Genomic DNA, 19,062 nt, shown 5'->3' on the forward strand with positions numbered 1-19,062 from the left:
AAATGACATCACAACTGCTCACAACAACCAATTACGGCTAACCTGTTTTCTGAATCTGAGCCGTGATTGGTCGTTGTGAGCAGTTGTGATGTCATTTTCAGTTAACAGAAGACAAAATGGCCACTCCCAGGGATGGCTAAAAACGATTGGATTAACACTTATTCCACAAGCGCAATATTTATCAGAATGCTCTGTTTCAACTAGTGGGCTTGCATAGAACATATTCTTGAAAGAAAAAAAAATAAAGGTTTGCGTTGACTTCTTCTTTAAGGGTTACTGAACGCAACATAGTAGATTACGTGGCATAACAGGATTGGTTTGTGTTGCGACGCCAAGGTGCATTGATGAATCGGCAAAAGGATGTCGCTTTAATTTCATACACTGCTACTAGAATACATCCTCCTTTAAATTTTGAATTTCTGGGTTGCCCCGATGCATGTGTGTTTATCTGTATACTTGGGAGAGTCCTCTCACTTAGCAATGAGTTACTCCCAACACATCAGACCCATTTCCAATGTCCAATTCCTGCAGAATGAGCCTTTTGTTTCCAGACTGCAGGATTTTCTCCACTTCAACCACCAGTAATGCAAAGAATTTCTCTAAGGAGCACGGCGAGGGTCTATAAATAGAGGGCACAACAACAATAACAAGCTCGCAGCTTTGTTATGCGGCGGGCCCGAAAGCTCGGGATTGTCGGTTTTGAAAGCGGTGGCCTAGCTTCTCACTATTTATTTTTTTTTTTTCTGCCCCTTTCTTAAATGGAAGGTCACTGCTAACAGCTGAGCCTGTTTGAGGGGTCATTAAATGAGATTGGTTCGCTTTAGCTTCCAGGAAAGTTCCAGTTCTGCACCAGTAAGACTGCAGTGAATAGTCAATTGAATCCCCGTCGAGAGCAACATTCCTTCAGCCTGCATCTAGTGGGGAAAAAAAAACAGTTTGGTAGTCTGAGGGAGAGAAGTGGGTCGTAACATTGCTGTGTGTGTGTGCGTGCGTGTGTGTGTTTGCGTTTTATGTAAAGACTGACATGACACAGCATGGCACACATTCATTCCACCCCACCGAGTCTCTGTGTAGGCTGCGACTGCAGAGTTAGTGTGAATTGATAAGCCTGTATTTTTTTTTTTTTTTTTTTAAACGTACTTACATAACACTATAAAGAACATTACTGCAGGCATGTTGTGGTAGTCTGGGCCGCATTCCAGGTGTGTCTTCCTCGAGGATCAGTATCTTGTCTGTCATAGTGAGAACTTTGGATCGAGGCAGTGGAAGCGTCAATCAACTGCTGTCTTCGTGTGCAAACGCGCTCGTAAACATGCACGCAAAACCGCAGCCCTCACGCTGGAAGCTCGGCTGAGTTATGGCCCGAACAGGGTCCGAAGGGCGGAAACGGCGAACGAACGCGGCAGTACGTCGCCTCGCTCAAAAGTCTCCCCGAGTGCCAGCAACGTCCAACATGTGTGATCCGTCTCAGCGCTCGGACTACAATTCCCTCTTTCTTCCCCTCCTCTGAGGTCAGAGGTTAGCAGCTGTGTGCATTGGTCGCCCGGGCAACACTTTGCTCTCGGTCTTGTGGTTATGCTCCTAAGTAAGTACAGCAGTTGCTTTGCTGAGAGAAAGTAGAACTGGTTCGATGTGCGTTGGAGTGGATGAAGCTCTTGTCTCTTTGAACAGAGACTGATTGTCATGCTACAGTGCTACCTTCACTTACAAGTTTCATTTGCTCCGTGACCAAACTAGCAACTTAATTTACTTGTAGATCAAATTTTCCCCATTGAAATATATTGCAATGCCATTAATTTGTTACAGCCCCTGTGACTTTTTTTTTTTGAAGAAACGTACCTTTGTATGCATGTAAAAGCATAATCGCAGAATGTATACAGTAGATGTATAAACTGTTTTTGTATATTTGTTTTAGACGAAAGTTACATACACTCTGTAGTACTGCATTCCGGTGTTAATGTGTGACAAAAGGGCGTGGCCTAGATAGTGATGTCAGGAGCTACAACTCCGGTTGGCCATTTCCCACGTGCTAAGTTCAGTGTGAGCATCTTCGCCGTTTTCATTTCGTCTGTCTTTCCATTTTTGTCCCCATCAATAAATGGCTGAAAGGACATCGGCCACGTACACCTTTATTTTTTCCCCACTTAAGCCGTGTGGTGGCGTACCTAAAGTTTACCCGGAAAAACTTGTACGTTGAGGCACTCATAAGTCAAGGCACCACCGTACAGTACTGAACAGGATTTGATACGAGCAAATTTATTTTCAACGTTTCTGCGGATGAACCAGACTAGTTGTTCTATTCATGGACTCCGCCTTCTAGCCTTAGCTCTTTCTAAACAATTTTCACACTTTTCATACCAGCGCAACAGTTCCGAGGCAGCATCCGGAGGCCAAGTGTGTGACTTAACATTTACAATGATACTTTATTGGGCAATGCAGCTCTTCGGTGGACTCTTGGCAAAGGGGCTCTTAAAGAGAGGCCATTCAATGATACCTGTCCTGCTTCCAAAGCCTCTCAGTCTTTAAAACAAAACAAAACAATAACGCACACTGATAACAAATCGTCTTAGTTTGAATATAGCAGAGGGAATGTGCGTGGGAATGGTTATGCGGCGTGTGATTGGCTGGCGAGGGCGTACCCTACCAATGATTAATCCTGCTTTTGACATGAGTCTCCTCACTTTAGACTAAACAGCACTCCTTTTCCAGAGTGAATTCCATTCTAATTTATTACTGGGAGATACTAGAGGTTTCACTATACATAGTTGTAGTATGCTCATGTTTCACAGTCGTCGTCGTCGTCACTTGGAGTAATGTTCCGAGCTACATCAAAAAGTAAGATGTTTAGCGACTCACCAATTCTGATTGATCTTACTGTTTGCAGTTTATTATCTAAGTTATTAGGTATCCAAATCCTTGGCAACATTCTTGAAATACATCAGTAGATTTGATGTCAGGGAAAGTTTATTCAGTGGTCCGCCTCGTCAAAATGGCTTCCATGATGTACGTGCGCACTTGCACGGCTATACGTTCTGTTAATTTCAAATTCAGAGGTCCAGATCTGGCTTGGATAGAGAGAGTTTGCCGAAGCCTGCCGACATCCTGCATCCAACAGGCAGCCTAGTCAAGTTGCCTTCATTGCAAAACTTTTGGCTGCAGTTTCTCGGAGCTGTAAATCATACTTTTGGCATTTATGGATGTTTTCGAAGCATCCCACATGCACGTGTGTGTGTGCGTGCATTTGCAGCAGGACATCTGGCCACGAGCAATTCCTGGGAACAATTCACCCGCGTTCTGCAATTTCCATGAAAAGTATAAATTTATTTATTATTTTATTTTTTTTTTGTTTTGATTTGGCCCTCTTCCCTCCCTTCACTCTGCAGCTTTCAAGGCTGGAGGCTGCGTCGAATTACCCAATGCATGAGGAACTTGACTATGAGCGATGGTTGAAGTGTGCTCGGAGAGTGATTGATCTGCCTGGAGCTAGTGTCATACGCGGCGGTTTGAAGCGAGTGTGTGTGTGCGCGCAAGTGCTAGCGTGTGACAGGCGGACTGAGAGAAAAAAGGTCAGCGGGTCACAAAGTCACAGTGCTACAGGGTCAAAGTATCGCCTGTGTGTCACTCAGTGTTCCTCGAGAGCAGAGCAGAGGCGTGAACCCCGTCTATTGTCCGAGTGCTGTGAAAATAACCCACTGCGTTTTGCCTCACTTAAATATCTGACATCCAACACTGCTGCGTGGCCTTTTGTGACACGCTCAGTTCAAAAACATCTTTCTTTTTTGTTCTGCCTGTTCTGTTTATTTGGCAGGAGGGCATGGACCGCAGTTCCTCTCGCAGGCCTGAGGAGCTGATTGTTCCAGGCTTTCAGCGCTCGGCCCATCCAAACTTGCCACATCACCATGGTAACTCCCCTGTCCTGTCTATTCAAGAAATTAAATTACACGGCAAGTATGGCCAGTAATTGTCCATCACTGCCTTTAAGCTGTAGATGATGGATGACACGTTTCTCTTTCTGACAATTGCCCCTTCCATTTCCTCCATATGTTCAGTCGTGGAATCTTTTCGCTGCCAAACCGTCTTGCTCACAAAGCTTACCCCCACCTTCCTACAGCCCCCCCCTCCCCCTTCTTTGTCTATCTTCTTCATCTAGGACATTGTCTTCCTTCATCATTGCAAGCTCTGCTATCCAGATGTAGCGCTTTTAGACAAATATTAAATTCTATCTCCCTTGCTCACCCCCCCCCCAAACTGATGACCTCTTGAACACGTTACACACATGGTAAAAACTTGCTCCTCGCGCCTCGTTCTCAGAAATCCCTTCAGTCGTCGTGGAAATGCCTGGAAGCAGTGGAGACGTTGTAAATCGTACGCCTGCCGTCCTCCTGTTCTTCCCTCGAGTTCGCCGATGTGTGCTTGTCACGCTTGTGCAAATGTGTTGTAAACATGGCCCAGAGAGAGGATCGTGACTAGGATGTGTGTTTATATTGCCCTGTTGGGGGGACATATTGGAGAAAGTAGGACAGGGGTCAGGGGGACAAAGGTGCTAATTGTCGAAGCGACAAACAGGTTCATCATCGGATGCAGAAAATGTCGAACTGCAATTAAAAACGAATGCATCCCATGCAGTCGTCAGTTGAAATGGATACCTCCCTTATTTTACAAGGGGAAAAAAGGTGGTAGAGTATAACCCCCAATTCACAAATGAACCTAATCCCTTTTTTTCTGGACCCTACCCTCCGTTGTTCGCTGAAAAACTGACTTTTTTCCATTATGCACAAAGATGCCATAAGATGGCGCCAACGCTCTGGCTAATGAGAAATGAGTAATTGTCAAGGAAATAATGTATGTTGACGTGATATATCTCCACTGAGAGACTCACATCTTTGCAATATGTCATGGAGGAGCTAAGTTTGGCCTGGGTTGTTAGTGGAAATTACGGGGTGTCTTTGCTGCATGTGCATGCACACATGCACTTCTGTTGCATTATTTTTTCCAAAATCAAAGCATCCTTCCGTCCATTTTCTGTACCGCTTATCTGGAAGCCATTTACAATAATGAAGATAAGTGTTGGTATGAAAGTGTTTTGGAATCAGTTTGTGGCATAGTTACAGTTGTAACTACTGAGATTGGCAGTTGTAACATTTTCTAGGGGGGGGGGCATCAATTACTTGCCATTTTTTGCTATTTGCATCCATGTTTACACTATGAAACATTTTTTTCTTGCAACTGAATACTTTTAAAATTTTGTTTTAAACTCAAGTCTCACTTGACAATTTGTAATATCCAAGTCATCTCCTCAGGAAAACAATCTGTAGGCTGCAGTTACATTATCAAGTCAGCGTGTTCATTCGGCTATATCGTGTAACTTTGCCTCAGGCTCTGCCGTCTTTCATGAGTGAGGCCTTTTTTTTTTTTTTTTAGTTCAATGCAGTTCATGTTTAATTGATGGAGTATTCAAAGTTTCTTTCGACTAGACGGGTTCAGCGAGGAAATACACTTTCTTCAGAATTTTTTGCCATCGAAAATAATATATACTTTTTAGAGTTTACTGAGATAACAGAGTCATCAAGCCACTGCTTCATTTTGACTGTTGCCTGCATATGAACAACGCAGCGTGACTACAATCTCGCATTTGTCCACTGTATGGTGCGTTCGCAATACTTGCCACGGCTGCAAGGTGTTTTGTGGGTCCGCATTTGGATCCTTTAGGTGAGTGGGCTGGACTGCATCCGACGGAACGCATGAACCATTCAATCTTATCTGGCACAAGTTAGCCAAGGTAGCCGAGGTCAAAGCTCATATCAGTCCTTCTCTGACCTCCGAGTTGCCCATCAATGATTGCAGGGTGCCTCTGCCAGGGACAGAGAGCACTCATTCACTGTATCCTGGGATCTCACTGGAATGTCCTGGCTGCGCTTGCACAGGAGCTTTTGTAGCCAGATGCCGGCCAGACGGAGGCTGCAGTTCCGAAACATCTAAGAAAAAGGGGAGAGAAAGCCTTTGTACGCTATATGTATGTTCCCTGGCTGAAACTAAAAGTGCAATTTAGGCCAAGCCAGCAATAGGAGGAGGGTGATGAATGCCAATGATACTATCATTATCCTCCTAAAGCAACGTGATGGGCCAGATTTAATTCCAAATTCCATATGGCTCATCGGGCCAAAATCTGAAAGTGATGTTGCATCTGGAACAGCTGTCATCACCAATTTGTTTTTTTAATTACAGAAGGTTTTTAAATGTCATTCGGAGATTGTCAAGCTAGCTCCTATGCAGCCCTTCATCAGAGAGTAGAGCCATCTTACACGCGGTTCAGATATTATTTTTGTTTTCATATTTAAAAAAATAAATAAATAAATGCTTCTGTTTGTATTGTGACTTGTATTACATGCCTGCCAAAGTGAACTTGCTTTGTGTATGAAGCCGTCCGCAGGGGATAATAACACAACCATCCATCCCGAGCTTTGCATAATAGCCGTCCCTCGCTATCATCATCAGCTCTTCACCTCATAACCCGTGTCCCACTCTTGAACATCACATGACCTTGTGTCCTCCACTTACCCTCCGTGTTTGTCATGCATACCTCTTTGTGATCTGAGCTGAGCTGACGCCCTGCTGCTCTGAGTACAGAGCGCCTTTTTGCCCCCCCCCCCCCCCCCCCCCCTCACCCTTCAGGCTTGCTCGGGCTGCAGATGTTGTACATTTTTGATTCGCCCGTATAATTGCGTGCACATCAGCACCGCATATTGTACACCGTGTCCTCGGCTGCCCTGTGTGTATGCGCACAATTATGTTGGTGTTCGACACACAGGCTGGTGAGCGCTCCCAGATGGCTGTCATATATATATATATTTTTTTTTCACCAATAGGAATGTCAGGAATTCTGTGCGGTGTTGGTTTGGGACACCCATCGGTCAAAAGGGCCTCGGACATTGGAACATATTGGTGCCTTCATGTAGTATTTTATTCTGGCCCTAACATAGAACTGGCATGACTAAAGAAGTTTCTGTTCCACTGCTACACTCCAAGAGTATTGGAACAGTGATGCAAATTCCTTTTTTTTTTTTTTTTTTTCCTGACTGCAAACATTTGAGTTTGTCAAAAGATGAATATGAGAAAAGATAACACTTCAGCTTATATTTACAGGTATGCATCTGCATTTGATGCACAAACTAATTAACCAATTTTTCACACGTGCAGAAGTAATCTAACATGCGACTGACACCTGTAGCCCATTGCATCTTCCACTGTCACTCACGCTCCCTTGTCCCCTCACAGACGACGACGTGGATCTGGAGAAGCTCGTCAACGAGATGAACTCCTCCATGGAGAGCGTTTACTCCACGCCGGCGGACACAGCACTCATTCTCAACAACGGCCACGCGCCACACCACCACCACCTCATGCACGTTCCCTTCGTCAGGCACGGGCCAGCCGTCCGACGTCACACGCCCCCCTCCGTACCCGCCAGGGAAAGGCTGCGGCACTCTCAGCCGATGCACATCCAGGCCGTCAGGTAGAGACACGCAACGCTTTCTTCGTTCAACATCAACAAACGTGGTGATTGCAGGAGGGGAACCAACAAAAAAAAACACACACACACAAAGAAAAAAAAAAAAACACCTGAGCAAAGTAAATCAACTTTGCAATCGAAATGGTACAGTAAAAGAGTTTATTATTAAATAATAATTAAATAGGTGGTCTTACATTTGTTACGCAGTCAATTTACAAACAGTGGTTTCACTGATCGGCTAAGACGTAGACCTGAGTGTATGTGTGTCTGTGTCTCCCCCTGCAGGTGCCTGCGGGAGGAGCAGCATCTGCGTCCTGCTTCGCTGCCGGCAATCCCCAACCCTTTCCCTGAGCTCTGCAGTCCCACCGGCTCGCCAGTTCTCAGCCCCATTGAGGCCTCTGACCAACATGTAAGTGCTTACAAGCCACTTCGGAGCTTTAAAATCCATTCTGTTTCCCTGAGTATCATTCTTATTTCTTTTCTCATGTCCCCAAATTGCCACAAAGTCAACACCGTCCTGAATCTTTCCTGCATTTCCCCTTATTTTAATTGTTTAGCAGTCATGAGAGTGCATGAGCTTGGGTGTGTGTGTGTGTGTGTTTGAGATCAGCTGACTGGCCTGTTTTGCTCAGGTCAGAGCAGCTTGTGTTGACTTTGCATGCTCCCAGCGTTCCCTCCAATCATAGGTTACCCCAGGTTATCTTACAAATGTGCGCCTTTTTGCGAGCGCAGTGGAAGTCATATTATCAAAAGCACACAAACTCACACAGCCATAGTGACAGGCGTGTTTTGCTGTGGAAGGAGGTGAGCAATGTCTCCAGGATGCTGGAGACCGGGCGCAGACTTCCGTAGCAGAGGCGGGAACGCGGCTGGGAACGTCTGCAGGTTGGCTCTCTCTGAACTTTGTTAATCCATCTGCCTGCTCCGGCAAGACAGGCGTCCATTTCCGGTTCACACGCTTTCAAGATGGCTCTTGGCGTCACTGTGTGAGTGTGTGAAAGCACGCCTGTGTGTGTATGCGTGTGTGTGTGTGTGTCATAGCCTTGCCCTTCCTTCCCCCGGCAAAGCCTCCTGTCCCAGGAATTTTCCATCCTTTTCAGGATGCACTCCCTGAATAATGAAAATTATTCTGAATGTCCTCTCACTACACCCACTTTGACTGGCACACTCCTGTGCTGAGAGTTTTGTCCAGTTCGCAGGTGCATTATGCACGCATTCATTCTATTTCCTTGACATCATCTCACAAGATGTGCAGTCAGCGAGCAAGCTTGCACTTTGCACAAAGGGCCGGTTGTGCGACTTTTCCTCAAACATCTTCATTTTGTTCAGTTCAGCTCATTCAACGGCTGCCTTGTGCGCCGAAATGGGACAAAACGCATTCGCATGCAGATTACATTTTAATGTGATTGTATTTTTTTTTTTTTTTTTTTTGCCTGAACACAATGAGTATGATGAAGTCTAAAGTTTCATGCGTGGTGTACACACTCAGAATTTTTTGGTTGAGGTTGTACACGGTCTGCAATCATTTTTCCGGGCTAAATCCTTTAATGGCTTATCTCTAATCATATTTTATTTAATCTATGCTCTACTTTGTTGTCGTTTTTAGTTACAGCGGGTGTTTTTTGGTGTGTCCATACACCTGTGTCCACATCCATTGCTTTATTTTGATGATAATTGGCACGGTAATTCCGATCTGTCCTGGCCTCCCTCCCTGGAATCATCATGTGTTCTAGTTAACGCTTCAAATGAACCACATCCAGCCTTTGAACATTGGCCTTAACTGATCAAATCTCCGATCAAATTTACCGCAATGTCACAGTGAGAAGTCCAGACGACGGCGCTTTCTGCTGGCATGCAATGTTGTGTAACATGTTCACGGAGCCCGGTGTGTTGCGTCCATGTTGCAGACACATATGCACGCAAGTGGGTCGGGGTGTATGCCGAGGAGGGTTCCGATCGTCGGGATGTGTCGAGTTCGAGTATATCTTATGCAGTGGCACAGATCTCAATCTTGCGGTGCGTTGATCTACAGACAAAGTTGCATAGTATTTGCATTAGCATGTTTTTTTTTTTTTTTTTTGTGGTGTTTTTTTTTTTTTTTTTTAAATCACAGGATCTCTCTCACAGTTGCTCCCTCCAGCTGTTCTGCTGGAATCTGAACATTCTTCACTAATCTTCAGTCTTTCTCGCTGGGATACACAGCTCATATTATGAGCTTATGTTATTATACTACAAGTATACCCGAGTACATGCGTGACATGACAGGTTTATGGCCTGCATCGTTGCTAATAACATCAATGGATTTGTCCTCTGGGTATTATGAGCAGCCCACCATGAACAACATAACGTGACAACTTCTGCGGGTTTTGGAGATTCACTCCAGGGGATACCCCAATGTTATTTAAGCTCGCACATTGGTTCTGGTAGCGCTCCTCAACCTGAACCGTGTCTGAAGTTTTGGGGGTGCTACACTGTATCAGTTTTGTAGCTACTGCCTGCAGGAATTTGATCAGCCACGATACGGCGGAATCGCTCAACTTCAGCATCAGGTTGCAGGCTGTAACTAATTCATGCTTTTAATTGTGAGCACGGACACTGCATTATGAACATTATTCCGTTGAGAATGTACGTTTACCCCACAGCTGTGCTATTACCACTGGGAAAACGATTATTTCTCTAAGAGGACCAGTAGAGAAGTCCTATAATATTTGAATAACAGTTTGTCAAGGTGCTCCAGTAGACTCTGATTCATACGCTACCAGATTGTCTTTATATGATTTTTTTGTACCATTAATCTGCCCTTCAAAGTGTTTCCCCTGTTTTGCCTGCTGATGCCTCATTGGAGTTGAAGATCTTTTGTCCGGCAGGAAATTAGATCTTCCTTACCGCTATTGTTGTGCCAGTGAATAGGAGTGGCGAGGTGGACTTATTTGTGTAGCAACTCAAGAGCCATTCCTGGGAAAAAAAACCCAAAAAAAACCCGTAAAGCAATCTAGCAAGAGAGTGTTAATTTTAACTTGAAGAAATGACCAAGAAGAAACGTTTGCTTGGCCAACTGCAGCCAGTGCTAGCAATAGCACAATACTTTGTGCTATTGCTAGCACAATACTTTGTGCTATTGCTAGCACAATACTTTGTGCTATTGCTAGCACAATACTTTGTGCTATTGCTAGCACAAAGTTGTGATCACCTACGGACACGTGTTACGATTTATCACCCAAAACATGGCGTGATGTCAGTATTTATTGCGACAATGTCATGGCATCTGAGCGCTGAGTCATTCTCTCCTTGCGGTGAGGACTTCTTCCCCTGCTTTTGTCTGCGGTCAGCTGATGTTCCCCTACTCGCAAAGGTCTGCTGACCCGCTGCAATCAGATCAGGTGCGCGAGTGTGTGTGTGTGTTGCGTGCGTGCAACGATTGCAGAGAGAGCCTGTTCTACAGCATAAGCTCATAATGACATGGATGTGTAAGCGCTATTGTTAGGGAGATACAACGTCACTGTCGATTCTAATGCGGATCAAGGTGCTTCACTGCAAATGGGAATTCAGTCAGCTACCTGGTTATAGTGTGCAGGGTTCATGTCTTATTTGGTGTTTGGTAGGATGATTGACCACTTGTCACTACTGATTCTCAGCCCCGTCTGTGATGTTTTTGGAACCCGACATCTCGCCCGCATATTTTCTGCAAAACGCTTCAGTAGTTTTAGTTTTGGCCTGATCACACTTCAAATGTGATCGGTGAAGAGACTTGAGTTTGCGCAATAAAACAGTGGCCATTTGGCAAAGTTGAAAGAGTTTTATTTACTTCATCTTATGGCGTTGGCCAGTTGTGGAGGATGATTTTGTGTGTTTTCTCATTGTCTGGAGTAACATGACCTGAAAAATAAGAATTATAACATAACACATGACAAATTGCGCTTGTATAATACTTTTCAGGACAGACAATGCACATATTCGATACTTGCCTGAATTTTATCCACACTTGGAAGACGCTTGATTCTCATCTGGAGCTATCCAATTTCATGCCTTTTTATTTTATTATATAAACCATGTCATGTATGCTAATGAAGTGGAGATACTTGAACATGGAGGAGGGATATTGGTAGAAGTGACACTGGTGCACATCCATGAGTTTATTAGACTTTTTTTTTTGTGTGTGTGCCACTTGAGTGACGGGTCGTGGGGAGGTGAGACACTCAGGCTTTGTGTTGGCCCTCTGGCGAGGTGAAATTGAGTTTGGCCTGTCTGCAGAGCTAATCAACTCAGTCTGCCTTGAAACCCAACAACTCAAAGACATGAAAGACGTCGGGCGGTGCGGCCGATGAGGGAAGTCCTCGCCTCTGACAAGCACTTAGGGTGTGGTAGCGCCCCCGGCAGCCGGGGAGAAATCTCACCATACAGCGCGTCAACCAACCAAGGGACCTTTTACACAAAAATTGCTTCTGAACTTAAAAACATACCGGTACTGTATGTATTCCGTTACATTATTACACATATGCCGACAAAGGGTATTCAAAAGAAGTTTACTTGAGCTTTGTCATTGAAACGTACCCTAAATCAGCGGTACCCAGCCTTTTTTGCGGACTGTTTTCATGTCATTTTTGACGGGCTGGCTTATGAATAAATCAAAACGTTTTAAAAATCCAGCAGACCATTACACTCACGGTAGTTGCTGTAATTAGTGGCAACCCTGCGTTTGTTTCTCTTCTACGAGCTGGTAATGGGACATAATGACACCCGAGTGTGTTACTTAGATCCAGTCTACTCCGCGATTTGGTTTTGTTGCCGTCATTGCATAAAATGCCGCTTCACAAAGATAGGACGTTGGAAACGGAAGCATGGTGTTCAGTGCTTTTTTTTTTGGGGGGGGGGGGTCACTTTTGAAAGCTTCATTACCTCATTTGCGAGCTCTGATCAATAAAATATTGTTTGTTTAGTCTGTCGGTGCGGCAAATATCCGACGGACCTGTCGTTTTGGACCACTCCTTTAAATAACCAAAAATACAAAAATACTAGTTCGTTAAAGCTAAAATGAGCTAAAGTAAGAGTAGACAAACCGGTTCCCTCCCGCTCCATAATTCAAGTCCTTGCAGATGAGCTCAAGCCACTCGGTTCTAAGAGATCAGAATAGGCTTTTCTCCCTTTGCCATGATTTAATACCTCAAAGAATTAGGCTCGAAACATTGGATTGTTTTCGAGCCAATGATTGTCAGCGTTGGAATTCAAGTACATTGAAACCAAACCTCAGGGCGGCAACTCATGTTCAGTCAGCAGACAATCTCCCTCTAATACCATCACAGATGTGCTTTTGTAGATTTTCTATTGCCATGCGGAGAGGAGAGAAACCATCATTGTGCTCTTATGTTACGTAAAAAGATTGCATCTGCAGATAAAGGCCCTCGCCTCCTCCTCCTCCTCCCTCGGCTGCAACTGAATTGAGATTTCTTTTACAAGCTGTACTTTTATTGTCACCGTGGATGCGATCTGCTCCGCTTTAGAACAACCGCTTTACTACGTGCATATACGTGTGTGTGTGTGTGTGTGTAGTGTGTGTGTCTTTGCAAATAGCCTGATAGGTTTAGGGCCCCATAAACCTTTTTGGTCAAGTAGTCCTGACCCTAGTGCAGATTATTCAGTTTGACCGCTGACCCTGTACAGACTGTTATGTGTGTTCTTTTGTTTTCATGCATGCAGGTGTCTGTCCGTGACCCTTCAATCCAATATGCTCCAAGCCCACTGTGTGTGTGTGTGTGTGTGTGTGTGTGTTGACAAGGAGGCCAATAACGTCGTACACCCTCATTCTCTGGTAGAGCGGCGCAGGGCAGCGGGGGAGGGTCGGAGCAGAGAGAGAAGACTTGGCGACTTCATTTCATCTTGTAAAGTTTTACCTTTCACAACTCTTTCAAGTGTCTTAAAGGTCGAGGTTGTTCAATGAAAAGCACGGAGCGACTGAGATTTGCAGCTTTATATTCGTCCTCTCATGCTTGAACATGCATGATCCTCCCACGCGGGCATACATAAACATGAACATTGAGCCGCGTTATATGCCGCAGCTCCGATGGGCTGCGAACCTGATGGGCTGAAGAAAGAAGTAAAAAAACAAAAAAAAAACAACAACAACAACAAAAAAAAGTCATCTTGGTTTACATTCGCTCTTGCTCGTTTGGCTCTCACTTCTCATGCACACCGTATTAGGGGCCAGCTGTGTTGGCCCGCACACTACACATGAGCCTGATTATGACTCAGTATTGCATTACTGACATTCCACCATTGCTCTCCTTTCTGTACTCGCTCTCAGCCCTCCCTCGCCTACCTCCTTGTCTTTTTCTTTTTTTTTTTTTTTTTTCTCCCACCCCGTCACCCCCAACCCCCCGCTCGCTGCCTCGCCTCGGGCTGGGCAGATTTGCTGAGCAACCGCCTTCCCCTCCTCCCTCGCCCACCCCTCCCTTGACCCCCACTCGGCGAAGCCAGAGCAGCGCTTGATCCGTATGGCTTCAAATCAACTACCTCATCGCCTCGACGCACGTTACACATGTTTCCCTGCCGCTAACCACCCCAAGCATAATATTTCACACACAGCTGTTGAGAGGAAAGAGGATATGAGGGAGGGGAGGGGGTGGAAATTAAAACCTGGCAGGCAGAGCGTGAGGGATGCGTGTGTACAGTGATTGGCTTTGTACTTTAGTACATTAAGCCGTGGATATGTGTGTGTGAGTGAGTGTGTGTGTGTGGTGAGGGTTAAGGGGGGGGGGCTGAAAGGGCGGATAGGTGATGATTTGGAAGTAACCCTGGCGACAAGAGTGTCGGCTAAATGACAGGTAGCAGCTCACCGTTTAAAAAAAAAAAAAAAAAAAAAAAACATTAAAAAAAAAAACGCACTGGGTTAATCGAGTGCGAGGAGGAGTAAGGGGAGAAATGGGCGGGGGGAGGAGGACCGGTGGATGTAGCGGTTGGCGGCGGCGGCGGCGGTTCACAGCGCTCGGCGTCACTCTCCCAGCCTCGGTGCTGCTCGCCGCGAGTTCGCCGGGCCGAGCCATCTCGAGACTCTCTCTCGTCCTTCCTCTGTCACTTCCTCCCTCCTCTTCCTCCCCGTGTGCCCCCTTCGCTCTTACCTCTCGTATGTTCTCTTTGCCAGTCAGCCCCTCCCTCCCTCCCTCTTCCTGACTTCTTTTCCTCCCCCCCCCCCCCCTCCCTCGCTCTGCCTCTCTCTGTGTCACTGGAGAGCGTCTCAGTGTGAAAATGCCATCCTGCTCTCCAGACTGTTGCCTCTTTCAGGCTGTGGAGGTAAGAGACTTGCATTGTGTTTCATTCTTTTTCTGGATGTGTGTGCGTGCGTGTGTGTGTGTGTCTTTAAAACAGCGTGCGTGTGTTTGCGTGGTTGGCAAAGTGCAGCAATCGAGACCCCCGCTGCCTTCCGTTTCCCTCCCCTGTCGATGTTTCACAAACTTTTCTCAAACAAAAGTCACACGTCATGAAATCACTTTTTATTGGGGGGGGGGGTTCGGGGGTGTCAGAGGTGGGAGGAGGAGAGGAGGGAGTCTTCTGGCTTCAGAAGGGGCAGGGAGCACTGTGACGTTTTTTTATTTTTTTTTTTCCCCCCTCCCTCCCTCGTGTTAGGAGGCTCTCTTAGCGTCGCCGCGATGGTGCTTGTGGCGTTTTGTGCCATTTTGGGCACCCGGCGCGTTTCCAATCGCGGCGCCGTTCTTCGGCTCGATCTCCCGAGTGGTCCGTTAGCTCTTTTTCGTCCTTGTTTCATGTCATTTTCAACAGTTGCTCCCGCTTGCTTTGTGTGCAGTGCGGGGCAGCAGAGTTTGCGAGCAGAACGCCTGCTCTAGGCGCAGGATGTGAAGTACGTAGGTGTGCGAGCATGCACACACACACACACGCAGACACACACACACATAACCATGCAAAGATGTAACGCCTTCTCTTTGACCTAATGTGCGTCGCCGCTGTGGTTTTCAAGCACTTTGTGGCGCTCATATTTATTGCATGCGTTCGTGTTCTGCGCTGCATGCGTGAGCGAGGGCTTTTTTTTTTTTATTTGTGCGAATGTGCAGATGGAGTGGTGTGAAGCAGCTGCTCTGTGGTTATCCGTGGAGCAAACACACTCTCAGGCAAAATTACAGCTAGTTTAAATGTCGCTTTGGGCGGTTGGCTGAAATGGTTCAAAATGGCGCAACAATGGGCGGTACTTGGGCTTTGAACTGTGCCCGCTTGCTGCTCCCAGTGGTGGCATTTTTAAGGACATAATCAAAATGTCCTCCAACTGTGAATATTTTCTACTTTTTCCCTCTCGCCCTCGGTGTCGGCGCGGCAGAAAACACGTCGCCGTGCGATGTGCGCAAGCAAGTTTACATGCGTATCCGGGCATGTGCGTGTGAGGGAGTTTGGTTGAGCCGTGGACAAAAGGGCTGAACCCAGCGTGCAGGCGCCAGTTTCCGGGACTTTGCTGCGTTTTTTTTTTTTTTTTTTAAAGAAACTCTCCTGTTGGAGAGGAAACTGAACGGGACTTTAAGGATGGACTTGACAAAGCATGTGGCGATGGAGGTAAACGGACGTTCCGAATCCGAATCCGAGCCGTCCTTTTCTTACAGTACAATTTTCCTGAAAAGCGGCTTAGGCCGCGTCGTGCCGTCCCACCGTGGCGGCACTTCTTCCAGCCTGTGGCAAACATGACCTTGGCCCGTGCATGTTTTCAGATAGTGAAGGTGTGGAGCGAGGATGGGGCTGGCAAAGTGGTGGAGATCCCGGCGGACATGACAGCCAGAGACGTGTGCCAGCTCCTGGTCTACAAGAGCCACTGTGTGGACGACAACGCCTGGACGCTGGTGGAGCACCACCCCATCCTCGGCCTTGGTAAGCACCGCGTTCATGCCTTTTATTATACCACTTGGTCTTTTGGGAAGGAATTCAACTTCAATACGTCCGTGTCACGTTTTCTCTATAATCTCGGGCAGGGTTTCTCAAACCTTTTCCGAGTATCACCCAAAATAGGACCCAAACTTACTAAAATGATGTCGTGCCTTCACAATGACAATTTTACGGGGCTTTGTGTATTAAGGAAAGCGCTAAATGAATTGAATTTATTATTACTTAAAACAATTCATTACAACGGAAGTTATCTGGCACGCAGTTATGCGCCCGCCTGAAATCAACATGCGCTACTTTATTTGTGACCCAAAAGAGAGGCCCTGGCCCCCCAAGTTTGTATGTGCTTGCAATGTTAATCATGCATTTAAAATTTGAGTCGTGTACAGTACATGCATACGTGAAACTTTACCTCTGCGAGGTAAATGGTGACACACTGCAATAGTGCGCCGCTTTCCACCGATTGTGTTTATATACGTTTTTAAGCCCGCCTGGCTTGAACATGCATCACGAACTGAAACACTATTTTACAGAATGTCATATTGCCAAGCGATTTATAGGTTGTTTTATCAGAGGACCTTCATGTGCGGGTGGGGATGTTCTCGTGTGTGCTCTCAGTGTGTGTGTGTTCACTTGAGCATGGCACAAGTGTTTGTATGCCTTCCTTACGTCCCGAGGAGGTGGTTTCGCAAGCAGGATGAAGCGTTTTTCAGCTCCCCAAACATACGCGTCTTCCTTCCCCCCAATAATAATAATAATAATAATAATAATAATAAAATAAAAGGGAGATCACGAAAACGGCATTGACTTTTTCGCAGCGTATGCTTTTGAAGCTTTACTTAGCTCGTTTTTTCCGGGTCTCTTTGTCCACCGTTAGGCTTTCCCTCTCCCAGACTTGTATTTTTAGAGTCAAAGGATCGCTTTGTGCATTGCTGCTTCATCTGCGTTGCTGGAAAAAAAAAAAAAAAAAAAAAAAAAAAAGTGCACTGGAGAGATGGAATGTGAGGTGAGCCGACGGAGGGAGGGAAGGAAAAAAGCGAGCAAAAAGAGGGAGCGACAGAGAGAAAAAAGAGGGAACGGAGGGGGTGGTGGTGGTAGAGGGGGGGGGGCATGCGGAGAGGCCTGGACTAAAGCGTCATACCAAAGTCGCCAGGAACCAATCGTGGATCTCTGTCGGACGAGCCCCTAGCACGGCTGGCCAATCACTCTGCACTTAACCCTCCATAGGAAATTCCCCCGCTTGCTCACACGCACACACACACACACGCGCAACGGAGGTCAAACATTTCCACCCATGCGTTGCTGCCACATTCATTTTTAGCATGCAACCGCTTGTGTGTTTGATAATAAGACGTATGCAGGACTGTCGGGGGCGGGGGGGGGTGGGGGTAAGGATTATGGCTGAAGCCTGCTCGCGCGTGTGTCCACAGAACGTCGTGTCACTATCCATTTCTCAGATCGCATACCCTCCACATTTAACACACGCACACGCGTGTGCACGACAGAGATCACGTTAGGCCTGCGTGAGCTCTTAATGTACGCTCGTCTGCTGGCTTGGCGCACTTTGCTTATGGCTCCTCTGCTCTCGGCAATCAGCCTAAATAGATGACATCATCTTCCTGCAATGCCCACACGGCCAAACCCTCCCCCACTCCCTCCCCCCCCCCCCACCCCACCCCCACCCTCGCCATCTCTTGCCACTTCTTTCCCTCCCCTCCCTGCCTCACAGTGCCTCTTTTCTTCTTGCTGCTGTTACTCGGTTAAACTCTTTTGCTCCCGTTATATCATTGTGTAAGGACAATGATGTGGGAAGCAAAGATTTTTTTTTTTACTAGGGTTGCACAATACAGAGCACGGTGGGTTTTTAATGGTAAGGGAAAAAAAAAAACCAAAAAAAAAAAACAGGTTTGAATGAGCAAGGGCAGATCCGCCTCTCAGTCATAAATAATACAAGGCTACGAATGCATTTTTGAATTGTAGTCTGCCTCAAAAGCTCCCAGCGGACATTTCAAAGATAACACTGTGAGTCACACTTGGCCGTCCGTCTGTCCGTGTGTTCCCGGTGGCAGAGAGATGCCTGGAGGACCACGAACTGGTGGTTCAGGTTCAAGCTTCCATGAGCAGCGACAGCAAATTCCTCTTCAGGAAGAACTATGCCAAATATGAATTCTTCAGGAACCCCCTGGTGAGTCTCTCGCATCCCCGTGTTGACCTTTCTCTGACTGCTTCGCTTTAGCACGCAGCCCTGCGCGCACACACACACACACACACACACACACACACACACACACACACGCATGCGCGCGCACACCCCCTTCACCGTGATGGTTCTGGCTCATGATGTTCAGAACATTTTAGGTGTTGGTCGCCATTCTGTGGCAAACACAGTATACCGTACGAATGTTGAATGAAAAGTAACGAAGACTATTGAAACCTTTTAAACAGCGGCGGATGTCCATTAGTTCACACAAGTGACCTTCATTCTCATACTAATGTAAAAAATGTCCTAATGAGATGATTTTTCGCAAGTGTCAAGTCCTCTGCTGGTTAACAATTTGGCCCATTTAGACCATAGGTGTCAAATTCATGACCCAGGGGCCAGATCCGGCCCGTCACATCAATTCATGTGGCCCACTAAAGCAAATAGCAAGTTTGTGTGAATGTCTTCTTTTCATTCTGAT

General features: G+C 46.3%; 1 protein-coding gene across 4 annotated transcripts in view; it reads left to right on the top strand.

The window, feature by feature from the left end:
- Positions 1–19,062, top strand: part of LOC147132186 (growth factor receptor-bound protein 10-like) — a 37,401-nt gene that overhangs the window by 4,664 nt on the left and 13,675 nt on the right. For 2 of the 4 annotated variants that reach the window (XR_015082062.1, XM_086014406.1), the window contains exons 3-7: positions 3,809–3,944; positions 7,276–7,513; positions 7,796–7,919; positions 16,213–16,369; positions 18,451–18,566. Coding sequence is in view for 3 of the 4 variants with exons in the window: in XM_086014406.1 (XP_085870532.1) it covers positions 3,809–3,944; positions 7,276–7,513; positions 7,796–7,919; positions 16,213–16,369; positions 18,451–18,566 (771 nt within the window). In the remaining variant the exon portion in view is untranslated. The remainder of the gene's footprint in view (positions 1–3,808; positions 3,945–7,275; positions 7,514–7,795; positions 7,920–16,212; positions 16,370–18,450; positions 18,567–19,062) is intronic. The other 2 variants (XM_086014407.1, XM_086014408.1) reach the window with 2 other exon arrangements.

The sequence above is a fragment of the Filicampus tigris genome, chromosome 18 (assembly GCF_054856515.1).
Source record: "Filicampus tigris isolate MCC_2025a chromosome 18, RoL_Ftig_1.0, whole genome shotgun sequence".
In the NCBI taxonomy this organism is placed as follows: domain Eukaryota; kingdom Metazoa; phylum Chordata; class Actinopteri; order Syngnathiformes; family Syngnathidae; genus Filicampus; species Filicampus tigris.